This window comes from Chiloscyllium plagiosum, chromosome 29, assembly GCF_004010195.1.
Source record: "Chiloscyllium plagiosum isolate BGI_BamShark_2017 chromosome 29, ASM401019v2, whole genome shotgun sequence".
Classification (NCBI taxonomy): Eukaryota; Metazoa; Chordata; class Chondrichthyes; order Orectolobiformes; family Hemiscylliidae; genus Chiloscyllium; species Chiloscyllium plagiosum.
Window position 1 is genome coordinate 8,287,084 of NC_057738.1, and position 18,130 is coordinate 8,305,213.

Genomic DNA, 18,130 nt, shown 5'->3' on the forward strand with positions numbered 1-18,130 from the left:
CTCTCCGCCCCCACCCCAGTCTGACCTATCACCCTCACCTTGACCTCTTTCCACCTATCGCATTTCCAACGCCCCTCCCCCAAGTCCCTCCTCCCTACCTTTTATCTTAGCCTGCTGAAGAAGGGCTTATGCCCGAAACGTCGATTCTCCTGTTCCCTGGATGCTGCCTGACCTGCTGCGCTGTTCCAGCAACACATTTTCAGCTCTGATCTCCAGCATCTTCAGACCTCACTTTCTCCTCATAGTTTCTTACAGAGGTTGGCCTCTCAATTCCTGACTCATCATCCACGACAAGACTGGACATATTCCCATGTCACTCTCATCAATTGTCATTTTAAAAGGTCTGAAAAAAATCAGGGGTGACCAATATTGATTCATTTATTTAAAATGCCTTCTGATTCTCAAAACCTGCTAAACATTCTGGTGACCTGTCCACCTTTGCTTGTTTCTTTAACAAATTTGTTAAATGTATAATTGTTATGCTGAAGTTGCACACAAATTTGCAGTTAAATTCACACATTCCTAAAATCTTATGAATTCTCATTTGCACAGGAATAAAGAATTCTATGGAAATCATTTTCACTGTCTTTTGCTACACTTGTCTTTGTAAGTGACTCTTACTTTTTCAAATTCACTTTTGGCTAAATGCATTACTGAGCAAGCCAATAGCAATTACCTAAATAGATTTTCTGCTTGTCTCACATGGTCTTCCCAATGTATCTGGAACATTCTTGAACACAAATGGTGTCACTTAACATTGATGTAACCCATTTGCTGGAACAAAAGTGGCTATTTCTTCAGCTCTTGATATTGATGGTATTTGCCATCACTCCTTCAACAGCTGAATCCTAAACAGGGATGAGGTACTGCTAACCTTAGTACTGCAGTCTTCAAACTGTAGAATTGGGTATGTATCTGCCTTTGCGACCGCATATGGTCTTTACAACTAGATACCTCAAATTCTCAACATGCAAGTCAAAGCAAGAATCTGGCAGATTGTTGCTCTGGACCTCCATCTACAGCATATAGTACCAATGTCTCAGGGCAGGGTCCAGGGTGATGGCTGCATTTACCTCACATTCACAGATGCTGGCATCCAACTTGTGCAGTCTCCACACACCATAATAGCATACCTTCAACGCAATTACAGTATGCTTCTGCATTGCTGTGCTTGCACTTTGAAGTGCAGTAGCAACTATCATTGGAAAGCTGATACAGGGACACTCTGTGCTCTTGGACAGGCACCCAGCTCACAGAATCCAAAGATGTGCAGGTTAAGCAATTGCTAAATTGCCCATAGTGTTCAGGGATGCATAGGTTAGACAGGGGTAAATATTGAATAGGGGAATGGATCTGGGTGGGTTACTCTTCAGAGGGTCGGTATGGACTTGTTGGGCCGACACTGTAGGGATTCTAATTCTAATTAAACCAGACTGCATCTCAGGGCTGCTCATTTGTTCTCTTACTGCTCATTCACTTAGGACTTAACTGGATGTTTATAGCATCCCTGCCATGCCTTTTTTTGCCCTTCAGACAGAGCTAACAGACACACAATACTTCTGTCCTAACTTGCTTTTGAGCACAGGCATAAATGACACAAAGGTTGTCATGATTGTCAGCAGTCATCAATCAGGGGTGTGGACCTGTTGCTATAAGGCACAACTACATCAATGTCACATCTGCACTATGTGTCAGCAGCGTAAGTGGCAAACACATTGCATTTGCTTCATGGAAATGACCATACCTTAAAATCTAAGGGGTGTTGTCCTCAGTCAAGTCACCTGGCACAGGAAGTCAAGTTCACTCCATATCAGTCCAGGGCTTGTGCATGGGTATTTGGCAATTTTTCTCCTCAGGGGTAAAGAGCCAAATGTTGGGAACTCCACCATCTGTTTTGGCTCTTTCTACCCTATTGTAGATTGTTTTCTCCTGAAATTGATTTTATTTTCATTAATGTAATGACTGCGTTAAACATTTTGATCAAATTTCTAATTAGTGCTTCAAGGAACTAAATGAGAAAGATTTTCATTCAGCTTAGTTTTACTACGAACTACTCTACCATTTAGAACTCACATTTAGATAATGCCTTTAACATACAAAAATATTGAACATACATACAATATGAGAATAAATTATAACAGTTTGATCAAAGTAATTTTTAAGGGACATCAGAAAGGAGTAGAGAGAGTTTGAGAATATTGCAGCTTAGGAGAAGCAGTGTGAATGTTTAAATCTTTCCCTTCATCGGAAAATTGAGTTTAATTCAAAGGATTTGCTAACTTGAATTTCAAAATTGCTCTTTCATTTCTTTAATAGGTGTGTTGAACCTATTAGACTTTAGGGAAAACATTAAACACGTCTGCTGTAGCTTGCTCACCATTATATTTGCAGTCTATTAAGGTTCACTTGGAAAGCTCACCTCCTTTCAAATGTCAAAGCAATTGAAAGATGATCATTTACAGTGCAGAGAGCATTGTTTACTTTGTTCACACCCTTCTGATTTGTCCCTCATTAATGTAGTTAAAGTAGCACACTTCCTTCCTTGCTTATGCAGTCTTTATCAAATTATATGATATGGCTGCAGAAAGGTAATTTTTTAAATCAAAATCTACTATTTTATGATCGATAGGAGAGAAGGCATTAAAACTATTATATACTTCCTTGAACCATAGTTGTTTAACTAATTGTGACAGTGCTCAGGAATTTCACCTTTTCTGTGTGCAGGCATTTACCTGCCCCCGCATACATCAGAAAATGAACTCTTTCAAATTATTCAAAGCTGTTAGAGGCAATCAATTGCAGTCAGGCAAGCTGAACATGTACAGGCTAGCTGTATATCCTTTCAGTTTTCAATAGAAGAACACTTCCTCAAGAAGAATATTTGGTAAACCTTTTTTGATTTATTTACAAATACATGACATAATGATATATATTGCAACGCGACACATCACATGCATGTGATGTTATTGTGACAGTAATAATTCCAGAATCTTCCAGATCATCTTATTCAGGCAACAGTGAAAGGTTGACTAAAAAGACTATTTCGCAAGACATTGATTGTCCCTTTTTGAAAAAAAGCATTAGCTTTGTTCATACTGTGTGGTGAAGGCAGTAAGCTACTGTGCCATTACACCTAAGGCATAATTGCAACTCTTCTGTGAACAGACAAGCCCTGGCTTATGCTTTATTTTATATGTTGCAATATACAGCAGGTATGTACACATGGATATTAGTTAACCCTAAAGGTTGTCACTCAAATTATATAATAGCTACATTATTTTGTTGCCTTACTCTGCACAGGCTGCTCTTTAGGTCCATCTCAAACTACATTCTAAATGTTTTAGTAAGGAAAAAAGTATAAATATTCAGCATTGTAAAGAGTAAATTTAGGGGAAATCAGAGCTTGAATGTTAACATGAGGTGGTGGTCATTAGACAAAGTCAATGGAAAATCATTAGTGGGCCTTATATGCATTGGTTCCATCAGTCTACCATCTACAATTGATTAGATTAGATTAGATTGAATTGAACCCGGGTCTCTGGCGCTGCGAGGCAACAGTGCTAACCACTGTGCCACCGTGCCGCCCACTTGGTGGAAAGTGCCTGCTAACTCCCAGGCAAAAGTGCAGTATCAGCTGATAGGAGGTTGTTGCAAGAAACTATGTCTATTACTCAGGAAATTGGTTTAGAATGAATGCAAGAGGGTCCTGTGATCTGAAATGGTATTATGCCCTGACGCAATGGAAACTTAGGTTCTCCTTGAGGTACCTAAAGGAGCACCCATGACTACACAAGGAAGGTGAAAAAAAATGAAAACCTGTTTTATAGTCCTTCACTTATCTGGAACCATCTTCGTTCTAGTCTAATCTGGCAGATAAGCGACAATGGCATCCTTATGCTATCTGCTAGTAAACATTCCAGTTTGGCCCTAATGACAACATTGGAGTCTGACCTACATATCTAAATCAAGACCCCACATGCTTCTGCTTGATGTTCCTGTTACCTATTCAAAAAAAACAAGGAATAACTGGAATCCACCAGATAACAGCAGAACCTTGGTATAAGTGAGTGTACAAGCAATTTTAATTCCCTAGTAACCTCGTTTATGCCCGTTGGATAGGATTAAAATTGGCTCTCAGCAAGTATTTTCTCAAGCAGAAAGTGACTGACCCTAGGGCCATGCTGTTGAGAACAACACATTGATGTTGAACTCACCTCAGAGACAACAGAATATTAAGATAGTATCAGAGGCTCTTGTATTATAGTGGCAACATTCCTATCTCCGGAACACAAGGCCCAGTTTCAAGTTCCATCTGCTCCAGAGGTGTGTAGTAACATGAATGAACAGGTTGATTAGGAAAACATCTATATTTGGTCAAAATGTTTAAACAATAATACCTTCAACTTGGGGCCTAAAAGAAAGGACTTGAAATATATAGCACCTTTCACAACTGTTTCACAATTAGGGGATGAGAGAGCCAGATAATGATCCTGGCACCTGATTTTGAATTCTGTCCTTGGCAAATGGTGGAATCTGAACCTAATGAATATCTGGAATTAAAAGTCCAGTGACAACAATTAAATAATTGTAAAATCCCATCTGGTTCACTGTTGTCTTTACCTGGTTTATGGGATTAACTCTTAACACCCCCCACTGAATAAGTAGGAATGGGCATAATACTAGCACTAGCCAGTGATGCCCATATGCTGTTAATTAATTTTTAAAAAATTACTGATAATCATTATTGTAATACAGGAAACATGGCAATTTGTACACAGCAAAATCCTGAAGATAGTGAGGATTGCAGATGCTGGAAAGTCAGAGTGGCTAAAATGTGGAGCTGGAAAAATGCACATCAGGCCTAGCAGCATCAGAAGGAGCAGGAGAGTCAACTTTTCTGGCAGGACCCGTCATCAGATCTGGGGAAGGGGAAGAGGGCTGAGAAATAAATAGAGGGAGGTGTTTGGGGCTGGGGTTTAGATAGGTGGGATGATGATGGGTGGATGTAGGTAAGAGGTGAGTGGGATTGTCAGTAACAGACTGCAAAGTAGTGATCTCTTAATCTGTTTGATGTTGTGGTTGAGGAATGGTGAGAATACCTCTGCTGAGCTTTGCTTCATTTCCCACCTAAACCAAAGACTCCCTGCAGAAAATCATCTACATACATTGCTTGGGTAGATATTCATGGCATTTTGTAAGCAGAGCATTTCCACTTACACAGCTATTGTCTCACTGAAATGATTATGGAGATTTTATCTAAGGCCTGTTATTACACATTCCAAGTTATGAGTCTCAGAATTACACTTATTCCAAAGCTTTCCTCAATTGTTTCTTTATGAAGGTTTGTATCTTTAAGAGGTAAATGTTGCTATTATGTTTATTTTTCAAGATCAAACCACTGCATTGAGTAAATGCAATGTCATTTTGTTTATTTACATTTAAATCCTAGAGTTGCAAATAGAGACTGCTGATTCCCTTATCAGAGCAACTGGCACTGAGAAATTGCAGAGCCCGATACTGTGAGGGAGTTGATATGTTTACATTTCAGAGAACCATCAACTGGAAACAAATCTGTAAACTGGCCTCCCAGTGTACAGGAGCTTACACTATTTGTACTGCATTACAGATTCTGCCACACCAGCAACAATAGACAAAAACATGTGTGAAAGTTTGTTTGAGTCCATTTGTCTGGTGGCTGTAAATCATGAAAGAAGAATTTTGCACAACAATAATGGATATCTGAATTCAGGTGTGGAACTCAGGGCATTCTGCATACTTTTCAATCCCAAATGGACAGAAAGTACTGTAAAATGTGCTAATCTCTGCACCCTGATAGACTCTCTTGTAGGGCAAGGCTTTATTCAGAGAGTGCCAACTTATAAAGCCTGCTCATTCATTAAAAGCAATAAAAATAATGTGGTCTGATCTTAGTGAAACATACAACACTTTCAGGGGATTTGGGGTGTTACTGAAAGGATGTTCTCCTTATGGGAGACAAAACAGAATTTTAAAATGAGTGCTCTCCTGTTTAAGACATAGATGAGTAACAACATTTTCAAAGGTCTGTTGGTTTGTAGGATTCTCTTTCCTAGAAAACAGTGGAGGTAGGATCATTTAATATTTTTAACCCTGAGATAATTGCATTCTTGATTGGCGAGAGAGTCAAATTATATAGAGAGAAAAATAGAGTTGAAGCCACAATCAGTCATGATTTATTCTTCCAAAGGATTTGAACATTCATTAAATAAAGACTTGAAGGCTAGAGTCACTTTATTGTATTAGGTATGTGCTGGAAGAAGGTAACAAAGGAAATAGGAAATGTTTCTTAAGGAATAAGGAACATAGAAAATAGGGGCAGGAGTAGGCCATTCATCCCACTGAGCACATTCCCCCATTCAACATGATCCTCTATCTCAATGCCATACTCCAACTCTCTTCTCATATCCCTGAACACCTTTGCCTTCTAGAAATTTATATTTTTCTTAAACATGTTCAGTAGCTTGATCTCCACAGTCTTCTGTAGTAGAAAATTCCAAGGTCCACCTCCAAATTAAGAAAGGTGGTAAGGACAAGCCAAGGAACTATAGACCAGTGAGCCTGACGTTGACGTTGTTGGAGGGAATCCAGAGGAATAGGATGTACATGTATTTGGAAAGGCAAGGACTGATTAGGTATAGTCAACATGAATGGGAAATCATGTCTCACAAACTTGATTGAGTTTTTTGAAGAAGTAACAAAGAGGATTGATAATGGTAGACATGATCTATATGGACTTCAATAAGGCGTTCGACAAGGTTCCCCAAGGTGCTGCACTTTGGGAAAGCAAATCTTAGCAGGTCTTATCCACTTAATGGTAAGGTCCTAGGAAGTATTGCTGAACAAAGAGACCTTGGAGTGCAGGTTCATAGCTCCTTGAAATTAGAGCCGCAGGTAGATAGGATAGTGAAGAAGGCGTTTGGTATGCTTTCCTTTATTGGACAGAGTATTGAGTACAGGAGTTGGGAGGTTATGTTGCGGCTGTACAGGACATTGGTTAGGCCACTGTTGAAATATTGCGTGCAATTCTGGTCTCCTTCCTATCGGAAAGATGTTGTGAAACTTGAAAGGGTTCAGAAAAGATTTACAAGGATGTTACCAGGGTTGGAGGATTTGAGCTATAGGGAGAGGCTGAATAGACTGGGACAGTTTTTCCTGGAGCATCGGAGACTGAGGGATGACGTTTTGGAGATTTATAAAATCCTGAGGGGCATGGATAGGGTAAATAGACAAGGTCTTTTTCCTGGGGTGGGGGAGTCTAGAACTAAAGGGCATAGGTTTAGGGTGAGAGGGGAAAGATATAAAAGAGACCTAAGGGGCAACTTTTTCACGCAGAGGGTAGTGCATATGTGGAATGGGCTGCCGGAGGAAGTGGTGGAGGCTAGTACAATTGCAACATTTAGAAGACATCTGGTTGGGTATATAAATAGGAAGGGTTTGGAGGGATATGGGCCGGGTGCTAGCAGGTGAGACTAGATTGGGTTGGGATATCTGGTCGGCATGGACAAGTTGGACCAAAGGGTCTGCTTCCGTGCTGTACATCTCTATGACTCTATGACTCTGAGAAAGGAAACTTTTCCTCATCAGAGTCTGAATTGTCCTACCCCCTCAATCTGAGACTGTGAATCTTTTTTCTGAACCCTCTGGGCAGGGGAAAAATCATCCCTGCATTTAGTGTATCCATCCATGGCAGATTTTATATGTTTCAATGAGATTCCCCCTAATTCTTATAAATTCCAGTAAACACATGCCCTGTTGACCCAATGTCTCCTCATGCAACAAACTTGCTGTCTCAGAAATCAGTCTGGTGTACCTTTGCTGCTTTCCTTCCTTACCAAGTATATATTTTCTTAGGTAAGGAGACCAAAACTGAACACCATGCTTTTCCTGTGTTGACAACTGATCTAGGGCATCTGCCAGTTCTGTATCCTTCTAAATCCTTCCTATTCATGTACCCATCCAGATGACTTTTAAATGCTGTAATAGTGCCAGCCTTCACGACTTCCTCTGGCAGCTCATTCGATATATGCACCATCCTTTTATATCTTTTCCCTATGACCCTAAACCTATGCCCTCTAGTTCTGGACTTCCCCACCCCAGGGAAAAGACCTTGTCTATTTATCCTGTCCATGCCCCTCCTGATTTTATAAACTTCTATAAGGTCACCCCTCAGCCTCCCAGACTCCAGGGAAAACAGCCCTAGCCTATTCAACCTCTCCCTGTAGCTCAAATCCTCCAACCCTGGCACCATCCTTATAAATCTTTTCTGAACCCTTTCAAGTTTCACAACATCCTTCCAATAGGAAAGATATCAGAATTGCACGCAATATTCCAAAAGTGGCCGAACCAGGATCCTCTAAAGCCACAACATGACCTCCCAACTCCTATACTTAATGCTCTGACTAATAAAGGAAAGCATACCATCTTCACTATCCACCTGCAACTCTACTTTCAAGGAACTATGAACCTGTACTCCATGGTCTCCTTACCATTAAGGGTATAAGTCCTGCTCTGATTTGCTTTTCCAAAATGTAGCACCTCGCATTTATCTAAATTAAACTCCATCTGCCACTCCTCAGCCCATTGGTCCATCTGATCAAGATCCCATTGTATTCTGCACAGTCTCAAGTTTAACATCTTTCCTACAGCAGAGAGACCAGATTCTGATTTGAATTGATTTATTATAGTCACATGTACTTAAGTACAGTGAAAAAATTTGTTTGCAAGCAGTATAGGCAGATCATAGCAAGCAAGGTCATAGAAATCAAAGGCTACTTAGTCAGAGTTGCAGTGCACAGGATGTGCGCGAAGCAAGGTCAACATTCACAAGACCAACATTATAATTTAAGTTAGAGAGTCCATTCATCAGTCTAATAAAGGCAGGGAAGAAGCTGTTTTTGAACCTGTTGTTGCATGTGTTCAAGCTCCTGCATCTTATTGAACACAGCATTCTAAAAGTGACCTCACCTGTACAGCCGCAACTTGACATCCCAACTCTTATACTCAATGCGCTGACCAATGAAGACAAGCGTGCCGATGCCTTTTTCACCAGCCTGTCTATCTGTGACTCCACTTTCAAGGGACTATGCATCTATAATCCTAGGTCTCTTTGTTCAACAACACTCCTCAGGGCCCTACCATTAACAGTATATGCTCTGCCCTGATTTGCCTTACCAGAATGAAACATTCACATTTATCTAAAATAAACTCCATCTGCCCACTCCTCAGCCCATTGGCCCATCTGAACAAGGTCCCATTACACTCTAAGGTAGCCTTCTCCACTGTCTGTGACACCACCAAATTTCATTCACGGTGGCTATTAGTGCAGAAAAATATCTATTGGCCTAACTTTTTTCTGTTGCCTTAAATATTCTGAATAGATAGTATGCTCTGGAAAGTACAGAACAATTCTTTTCATTATTGGAGAAATTACAATCTCAAACTTAATAGACATGCATGTAATTCACCACACTTCAATATACAGAGGAACCTTGACTATCTGAACAAGATGGGCGGGCTCTATTTCATTCGGATAATCGATTAATCAGTTAATCAATTAAATGCCTTTCCTCTGAGGCTCAAAGTTTTTAAAGTATGCTCCCCATTCAGGAGACGAGGCAGCAGCACACCATGCGCTAGCCCCCGACCCCCAACACTGACCCCACCCATCCCCACCCACCCCCTGTCCCTGTTCAACACTGCTCCCTCCCGCCTCCGTCCAACACCTCCCCCACCCAACAATGCCCCCGTCCAACACCGCCTCCACCACGCCACTACCCACCCACCCCTCCGTCTGCCCCGACCCCTGCCCCCTCTCCAGGGCAGCAGAACTGAACATCAACAACAAGACTGCTGCTGCTGCCTTTTGGGGGGTGAGTCTCCAAATAGAGCATGCGCACAACTCCAGGGAAAGTGTGTGGGGAGAGAAAGAGGGCAGGCAGTCAGTCATTTGGAGATGGTGCCTGTTTAATCACTATAAACAAAAGACGCGATCAGTACTGGAAGCATGTCTTTGATGTAATGTTTCTATCAGGAACTTGAGATCTCCTTTAGATAATCCGATATTCAGATATTTGATATTCAGATAATCGAGGTTCCTCTGTATTTGGATTTTTAATACTAATCAGTATGAGACTGGTACAGTTGAGAACAGAAGTGAGTCAAACAGTCAGGGCAGGCAGGGACAAGGTAGGACTAATAAATTAAACTGCATTTATTTCAATGCAAGGGGCCTAACAGGGAAGGCAGATGAACTCAGGGCATGATTAGGAACATGGGACTGGGATATCACAGCAATTACAGAAACATGGCTCAGGGATGGGCAGGACTGGCAGCTTAATGTTCCAGAATACAAGGATAAAGGATAAAACGGGAGGCAAGAGAGGAGAGGGAGTGGCATTTTTGATAAGAGATAACATTACAGCTGTGCTGAGGGAGGATATTCCCAGAAATACATCGAGGGAAGTTATTCGGGTGGAACTGAGAAATAAGAAAGGGATGATCACCTTATTGGGATTGTATTATAGACCCCCTAATAGTCAGAGGGAAATTGAGAAACAAACTTGCAAGGAGATCTTAGTTATCTGTAAGAATAATAGGGTAGTTATGGTAGGGGATTTTAACTTTCCAAACATCGACTTGGACTGCCATAGTGTTAAAGGTTTAGATGGAGAGGAATTTCTTAAGTGCGTACAAAACAATGTTCTGATTCAGTATGTGGATGTACCTACTAGGGAAGGTGCAAAACTTGACCGACTCTTGGGAAATAAGGCAGGGCAGGTGACTGAGGTGTCAGTGGGAGAGCACTTTGGGGCCAGCGACCATAATTCTATTTGTTTTAAAATAGTGATGGAAAAAGATAGTCCAGATCTAAAAGTTGAAGTTCTAAATTGAGAAAGGCCAATTTTGACGGTATTAGGCAAGAACTTTCAAAAGCTGATTGGAGGCAGATGTTCGCAGGTCAAGGGACGGCTGGAAAATGGGAAGCCTTCAGAAATGAGATAACAAGAATCCAGAGAAAGTATATTCCTGTCAGGGTGAAAGGGAAGGCTGGTAGGTATAGGGAATGATGGATGACTAAAGAAATTGAGGGCTTGGTTAAGAAAAAGAAGGAAGCATATGTCAGGTATAGACAGGATAGATTGAGTGAATCCTTAGAAGAGTATAAAGGAAGTAGGAGTATACTTAAGGGAGAAATTAGGAGGGCAAAAAGGGGACATGAGATAGCTTTGACAAACAGAATTAAGGAGAATCCAAAGGGTTTTTACAAATAAATTAAGGAGAAAAGGGTAACTAAGGAGAGAATAGAGCCCCTCAAAGATCAGCAAGGCAGCCTTTGTGTGCAGCCACAGAAAATGGGGGAGATACTAAATGAATATTTTGCATCAGTATTTACTGTGGAAAAGGATATGGAAGATATAGACTGTAGGGAAATAGATGGTGACACCTTGCGAAATGTCCAGATTACAGAGGAGGAAGTACTGGATGTCTTGAAACGGTTAAAGATGGATAAATCCCCAGGACCTGATCAGGCATACCCGAGAAGTCTGTGGGAAGCTAGGGAAGTGATTTCTGGGCCTCTTGCTGAGATGTTTGTATCATCGATAGTCACAGGTGAGGTGCCAGAAGACTGGAGGTTGGCAAACGTGGTGCCACTGTTTAGGAAGGGCGGTAAAGTCAAGCCAGGGAACTATAGACCGGTGAGCCTGACCTCAGTGGTGGGCAAGTTGTTGGAGGGAATCCTGAGGGACAGGATGTACATGTATTTGGAAAGACAAGGACTGATTAGGGATAGTCAACATGACTGTGTGCGTGGGAAATCATGTCTCACAAACTTGATTGAGTTTTTTGAAGAAGTAACAAACAAGAGTGATGAGGGCAGAGCAGTAGATGTGATCTATATGGACTTCAGTAAGGTGTTCGACAAGCTTCCCCATGAGAGACTGGTTAGCAAGGTTAGATCTCATGGAATACAGGGAGAACTAGCCATCTGGATACAGAACTCGTTCAAAGGTAGAAGATAGAGGGTGGTGGTGGAGGGTTGTTTTTCAGACTGGAGGCCTGTGACCAGTGGAGTGCCACAAGGATTGGTGCTGGGTCCTCTATTTTTTGTCATTTACATAAATTATTTGAATGCGAGCATAAGAGGTACAGTTAGTAAATTTGCAGATGACACCAAAATTGGAGGTGTAGTGGACAGCGAAGTGGGTTACCTCAGGTTACAACAGAATCTGTACCAGATGGGTCAATGGGTTGAGAAGTGGCAGATGGAGTTTAATTCAGATAAATGTGAGGTGCTGCATTTTGGGAAAGCAAATCTTAGCAGGTCTTTGCTGAACAAAGAGACCTTGGATTGCAGGTTCATAGCTCCTTGAAAGTAGAGTCGCAGGTAGATAGGACAGTGAAGAAGGCGTTTGGTGTGCTTTCCTGTATTGGTCAGAGTACTGGGTACAAGAGTTGGGAGGTCATGTTGCGGCTGTACAGGACATTGGTAAGACCACTGTTGGAATATTGCGTGCAATTCTGGTCTCCTTCCTATTGGAAAGATGTTGTGAAATTTGAAAGGGTTCAGAAAAGATTTACAAGGATGTTGCCAGGGTTGGAGGATTTGAGCTATGGGGAGAGGCTGAACAGACTGGGGCTGTTTTCCCTGGAGCATCGGAGGCTGAGGGGTGACCTTATAGATGTTTACAAAATTATGAGGGGCATGGATAGGATAAATAGACAAGATCTTTTCCCTGGGGTTGGGGAGTCCAGAACTAGAGGGCACAAGTTTACGGTGAGAGGGGAAAGACATAAAAGAGACCTAAGGGGCAACGTTTTCACGCAGGGGGTGGTACGTGTATGGAATGAGCTGCCAGAGGATGTGAATGAGGCTGGTACAATTGCAACATTTAACAGGCATTTGGATGGGTATATGAATAGAAAGGGTTTGGAGGGTTATGGGCCGTGTGCTGGTAGACGGGACTGGATTGGGTTGGGATATCTGGTCGGCATGGACAGGTTGGACCGAAGGGTCTGTTTCCATGCTGTACATCTCTATGACTCTATGAGGTGATGTCTGCATTAGTCAAATTTCATGGAAAGGTAGTACACACTAAAGTTATTTCATTTCTATAATGTACTATCCTCAGGAAGGGGCAGCCTATCCAAGAATAGTTGGGTAGTTTTTCAGGATCAAGGACGTTTTTTTCCACATCAGTGGTGTGGGTCGTAAGATGACTCTGCTATGAGTGGATCCATCAACCTTTCCACAGATAAGGAAAGTGGTGTTTGCTGAAGCAATGGATAAAAATCACACAACACCAGGTTATAGTCTAACAGGTTTAATTGGAAGCACTAGCTTTCAGAGCGCTGCTCCTTTATCAGGCCTCAGCAGTGCTCCGACCTAGTGCTTCCAATTAAACCGTTGGATTAAAGCTGGTGTTGTGTGATTTTTAACTTTGTACTCACCAGTCCAACACCGGCATCTCCAAATTATGAAGCAATGGATTGAATGGTCAGAGTTTTCAAATGCTCCTTCCAGCGTTTGAACTTGACCTTATTGGGAGATACTCAAACATTTGGCACCTTCGCAGATGTTTCTTCTCCAGTTTGGATGGCGTTGACTAGAGTTTCCCATAAATCAGTGGGAATTTTTTAGAAGGTCCTTGAAGCATTTCATCTGCCCTTCTGTCAACTGTTGACCATGAGAGTTCAAAGTAGAGTTTGTTTTGGAAGTTTGCTATCTCAGGATATGCAAACCATGTATCTCAACCTCTTCGCCCAAAAATCTGGGTTCAAGTCCCACCTTTATGTGTCAAGGATAACACCTTAGAATATAATGCGTCGTGTATAACAAGTTCATACATATCAATTTTTAAAAATACCTGAAATTAAAGATGAACCTGCCCGCTACAACTCCATCTCCAGTTTGGGATGAAGAAGACTCCGATTTTCCAGCGACCGTTCGGGGCGGGAGCTGAACGGTTTTACGTGATGACATCAGTACGTGCCAGAGACGCTGTTGGAGTGAAGCCGTTGGGGAAAGAAAGGGTCTGCGCGCGCAAGTAGGTGCTCGCTTGCGGGGTTGAGTCCGCTCGACAACAATCGGAGGGAGATAGCGTTAACGGTCCGACCGTTTCGGAACACTTTCGAATTCCAGTTGGAACGGCGCGGGGGAGAAGCTCGTGCGCCGCCAGTTCCCATCGCAGAGGGAGAACGAAGCAGGGAGAATGAGCAGAAGTTACAACAAGTCCGGCACGCTGAGGTGTTTGGACAGGGTGGCGGTGGAAGTGAAGAGTAAGGTGAGCGGGTGAAAATTACACAATAAAAGCCTGGACTGCAGGTTGGCGAGAGTGGGGTCTTCCCTCATTCGGAGCGCGGTGCCAGCGACTTTAAATGGGCGCAACTTGTTTAGTGTTTACTGCAGGACGGCACTGTGAATCCTGCTCGCCCCCCACCCCCTTCCTATTTAAATGTGGAGCGCAACATGTAGGTATAAACCGAATGGGAGACGGAGAATAGGTTTCTTTCTGAATTTATTTTTAGATATTTATTTCTTCCGTTTTCGTTTCTTTTTCCTTTCTTTCAATCGAAGGAGTGGTATATCCCTGCACACTTTGATGTGAACCAGTGCTTTCTTGCTTTTTCCCCCTCTCTGGCGCGTAGTAAAAGGTTCAAGGCCAACATCTGGAACGTGGTCCACAAACAGACATTGCTGGCGAAAACTCAGCGGCTCCGGTAGCATTTGTGCGGAGAAAGCGGGGCTAACGTTTAGGTAAAAACAATGACTGCAGATGCTGGAAACCAGATTCCGGATTAATGGTGCTGGAAGAGCACAGCAATTCAGGCAGCATCGTTTAGGGTCCAGTGACACTTTCGGAGTGTTTCGCTCACTTGTACTTCTTGCCTTCCCCCTCTCCCTTAAATTAGCCGTGCACTCCGGAGAGAAAAGTGCCGGAACTCGCATAAACTGGCCACTAAGCAAGGCGCTTAAACCCCACGGCTGGAGAATTGCTGCCTTTCTCTCCTGCACATTGTGAAGCATTGCCATTCTCAATACTGTAGAGTTAACACTTCGGTATTTCTGGGGATCTGTTTGCCTAGGATCAGATCAGGAGAGGGAAATTTCATATAGGAGAATCTTTGATGTTTACGGGTTGGTATTCACTTAATACCAAGGCAGTTCAAGCGTGTAAATGAATGACAGCTACAATTACCACACCATTTTGATTGATTTGATATGCCATTTGAGATTGTGGTTTTAATAAAATGTCCTTCATGTAAGATTTTGCTGAAAGTTGTATTTCAGAACAATGGGTGCAGACCATGGGTCTAAACATTGTTGTCACTGAGACTGATTCAGTGAAAATAATGCTGAAATATTTGACCACCTAAAACTGAAATGGACAGCATTCATTGCCTGGCAGACAATTCAACATCCAAACTCAAAAAAACAGCATTCCAACAGCTTGAGGCTGAATCCCAAAGACAAACCTGGAGAACAAAGGGCAAATGGTGAGAAGGGAGAGCCATTAAATCTGATAGTATGCTGGCCATCATTACATTTAACGATCTTTTGAAGCCACCAGGGCATCTCTAGACTAAGGTCAAATGGACAAGGTTTCTTTCATTCCAGGATGGATGCAATTGCCGGAAAGAACATTTACTACAACTCCTTACCTGTCAGATGATACTGTCAAGTTTATCTTCCCCATGCCATCCTCCAGAATCCAGAAAAGAGACCATTGTAACTGTCTTCCAGAAGGGGGATGATTTCTACTGTGAAAACTATTGAGCTGTTTTCCTCTTGGATAAACAGGGACCATCTTGACGCATTTACCTGAATTGTCTTATTTCCTGTGGTTTTAGATCTTTCACAGAAATTTCTGGTCTTTGCTTTTAATTTGTCCGGTAACAAAATGTCAAGAACATTATCAGGAACTCTACATTATATTCATCCAAGCAGTTGACTAAGTAAATTACAAGGCTCTGTATATGACTGTCCAAAGATTTTGATATCCATGAAACTTCTTTGCAATCCTGCAATTACTTCATGGTGATATGACTGCAACAGTCTTGACAATCTGGCCCATTTTCAAGCAAGGGCTTATGATAGTGTCCCCATGGTTTACAGTCTTAACAGTGGCAATTCCCCTCATCGAAGGTCAGCTGCTGCCTTGTGTGAATATTAAGCACTATAGATAGAAAATCCCTTAATCCAAGTCACAGCTAAATGGACTACCATGAACATAACTTACAGTTTGCAGAAGACTGGACTGTCATTTCTCACAATATACCAGATTTGCATATCACTCTTCAATTCATACACGCACTTCAGTCTAATCTTGAATGTTGCTAAAACAAAAACTCAGTAATCTTGATGTGGTAAGTCAACTATTCCAACTTTCATATATGTTGAAGAGGAGAAACTGGAATGCATTCTTACACATTCTGTACATTTACAACCATCTCTTTTGCAAGGCCACAATTGATGAGATTCAGCATAGAATTAGCTATACCAGTTCAGCCTTCTATGTGCCATGGCAGATGTATTTGGTCACAGAGCCTTTTTTCAACAAAACACATAGTGTACAGCTCAGTGTTATTCTTACAATCCTGTAATACAGTGAAATCTGGACTGTGTATCATTGACACATAGGAACACTAGAGAAATTCCTAGGTCAGTGCTTGGGTCACATCCTTTGATCCAATGGGAAGACTGCCACACAAATGATTGAAGACAACTCCGCAAACATTCGGGTAAATTCCTGTAAAATCAACAATGATGGAGTGGAAACACTTTTCTGATGGTCAAAAAACATCTCTCATTCAATTCTGTTTTTCAACCCTCATAGTTTTTATGGGACAATAATGGAAACTCCACAAAAACAATATAAAGCTCTCCTTTAAATGCAACAACATTGATCTTAATAACTAGAAGGAGCTTATTTCCAGTCATTTAAAATGGCAACATAATACCTATTAAGCTTAAATCCAAATGCAGAGTGGCAGCAGAGAAAAAAAAGCAAATCCTGCACTGCAGATCTGTTTAGGATGTTTTGCACCGTGTATCCACAGACTTGCAGGTCAAGAATTGGCCTGTAGAGTCATACCAAATTCATGGCAGAAACTCTCAACCCTGAATAGATATCATCTTTGAATGAAAGGACAGCTGACAGCAAGAATATGAATGATGAGACCAGTTAGCAAACTCAACAAATTGTTGGCAACTTGCTGCCTTTCTCTATCTACATGAGGAAAAGTCATTACCTGACTTTTTTCATGAGTTGGAGATGCCGGTGTTGGACTGGGGTGTACAAAGTTTAAAATTCACACACACCAGGTTATAGTCCAACAGGTTTAATTGGAAGCACTAGCTTTCGGAGCGCCATTCCTTCATCAGGTGACAACCACATGATGAAGGAACAGCGCTCCGAAAGCTAGTGCTTCCAGTTAAACCTGTTGGACTATAATCTGGTGTTGTGATTTTTGACTTTTTTCAGATCTGTTTGAATTCATCCAGTCAGGTCCTCACCCTTGCCATACCACAAAGTGGCTTTGGCAAAGGTAAAGGTGACTGTCTCATTCCTTTTGCCATGCTTTTACCCTTTGAAATGATCAACTTCATCATTTTTCAATGCTTCTTATGCCATTCAGTTGAATGGGAATGCCCTTGATTGGTTTTATTTCAATTCATCCAGATTGTAACCCCTACGATAGCTCGTCTTTGTGCTCCCAGACTGTTGCCGTTAGAATACCAAGAGTCTGTCCATTTTGCTTCCTTTTTCCCCCATCTACACACTTTCTAAAACAGTGTCAGATCTGCATTTTTGCCAATGACATAAATTCTTCCTTGTCACCACCTGTATCAACTCTTGCACTGTTTGTACTTTTTGTTTAACAGCCAATACTAGATAAGCATACATTTCCTGGAATTACTTTGAAAAACCAATGCATTTCCTTTGATTTCCTTCACATATATAATGATGTCTTGGCTGTCTTCAAGTTTTTATATCCTATAAAATGGAAATCCAAAGATTTGCTGCCCCATTCTAATTCACTGAGTTACATTACCTCTCAGTCTGGCTATGCCTCAATTTTTAAAAGAAAA

The 18,130-nt window shown here is 41.7% G+C and overlaps 1 protein-coding gene and 1 long non-coding RNA gene across 3 annotated transcripts in view; one reads left to right on the plus strand and one right to left on the minus strand.

The window, feature by feature from the left end:
• Window positions 1-13,987, minus strand: part of LOC122564352 — a 100,743-nt gene extending 86,756 nt beyond the window's left edge. The window contains exon 1 of the long non-coding RNA XR_006315886.1: window positions 13,905-13,987. This is a non-coding gene — a long non-coding RNA (uncharacterized LOC122564352). The remainder of the gene's footprint in view (window positions 1-13,904) is intronic.
• A 73-nt stretch (window positions 13,988-14,060) lies between these two features.
• The window catches only part of LOC122564350 (partitioning defective 6 homolog gamma-like), a 50,577-nt gene continuing 46,507 nt past the window's right edge, over window positions 14,061-18,130 (plus strand). For both annotated transcript variants that reach the window (XM_043719099.1, XM_043719100.1), the window contains exon 1: window positions 14,061-14,321. In XM_043719099.1, coding sequence (XP_043575034.1) covers window positions 14,250-14,321 — 72 coding nt within the window. In that variant the 5' untranslated portion in view covers window positions 14,061-14,249. The remainder of the gene's footprint in view (window positions 14,322-18,130) is intronic.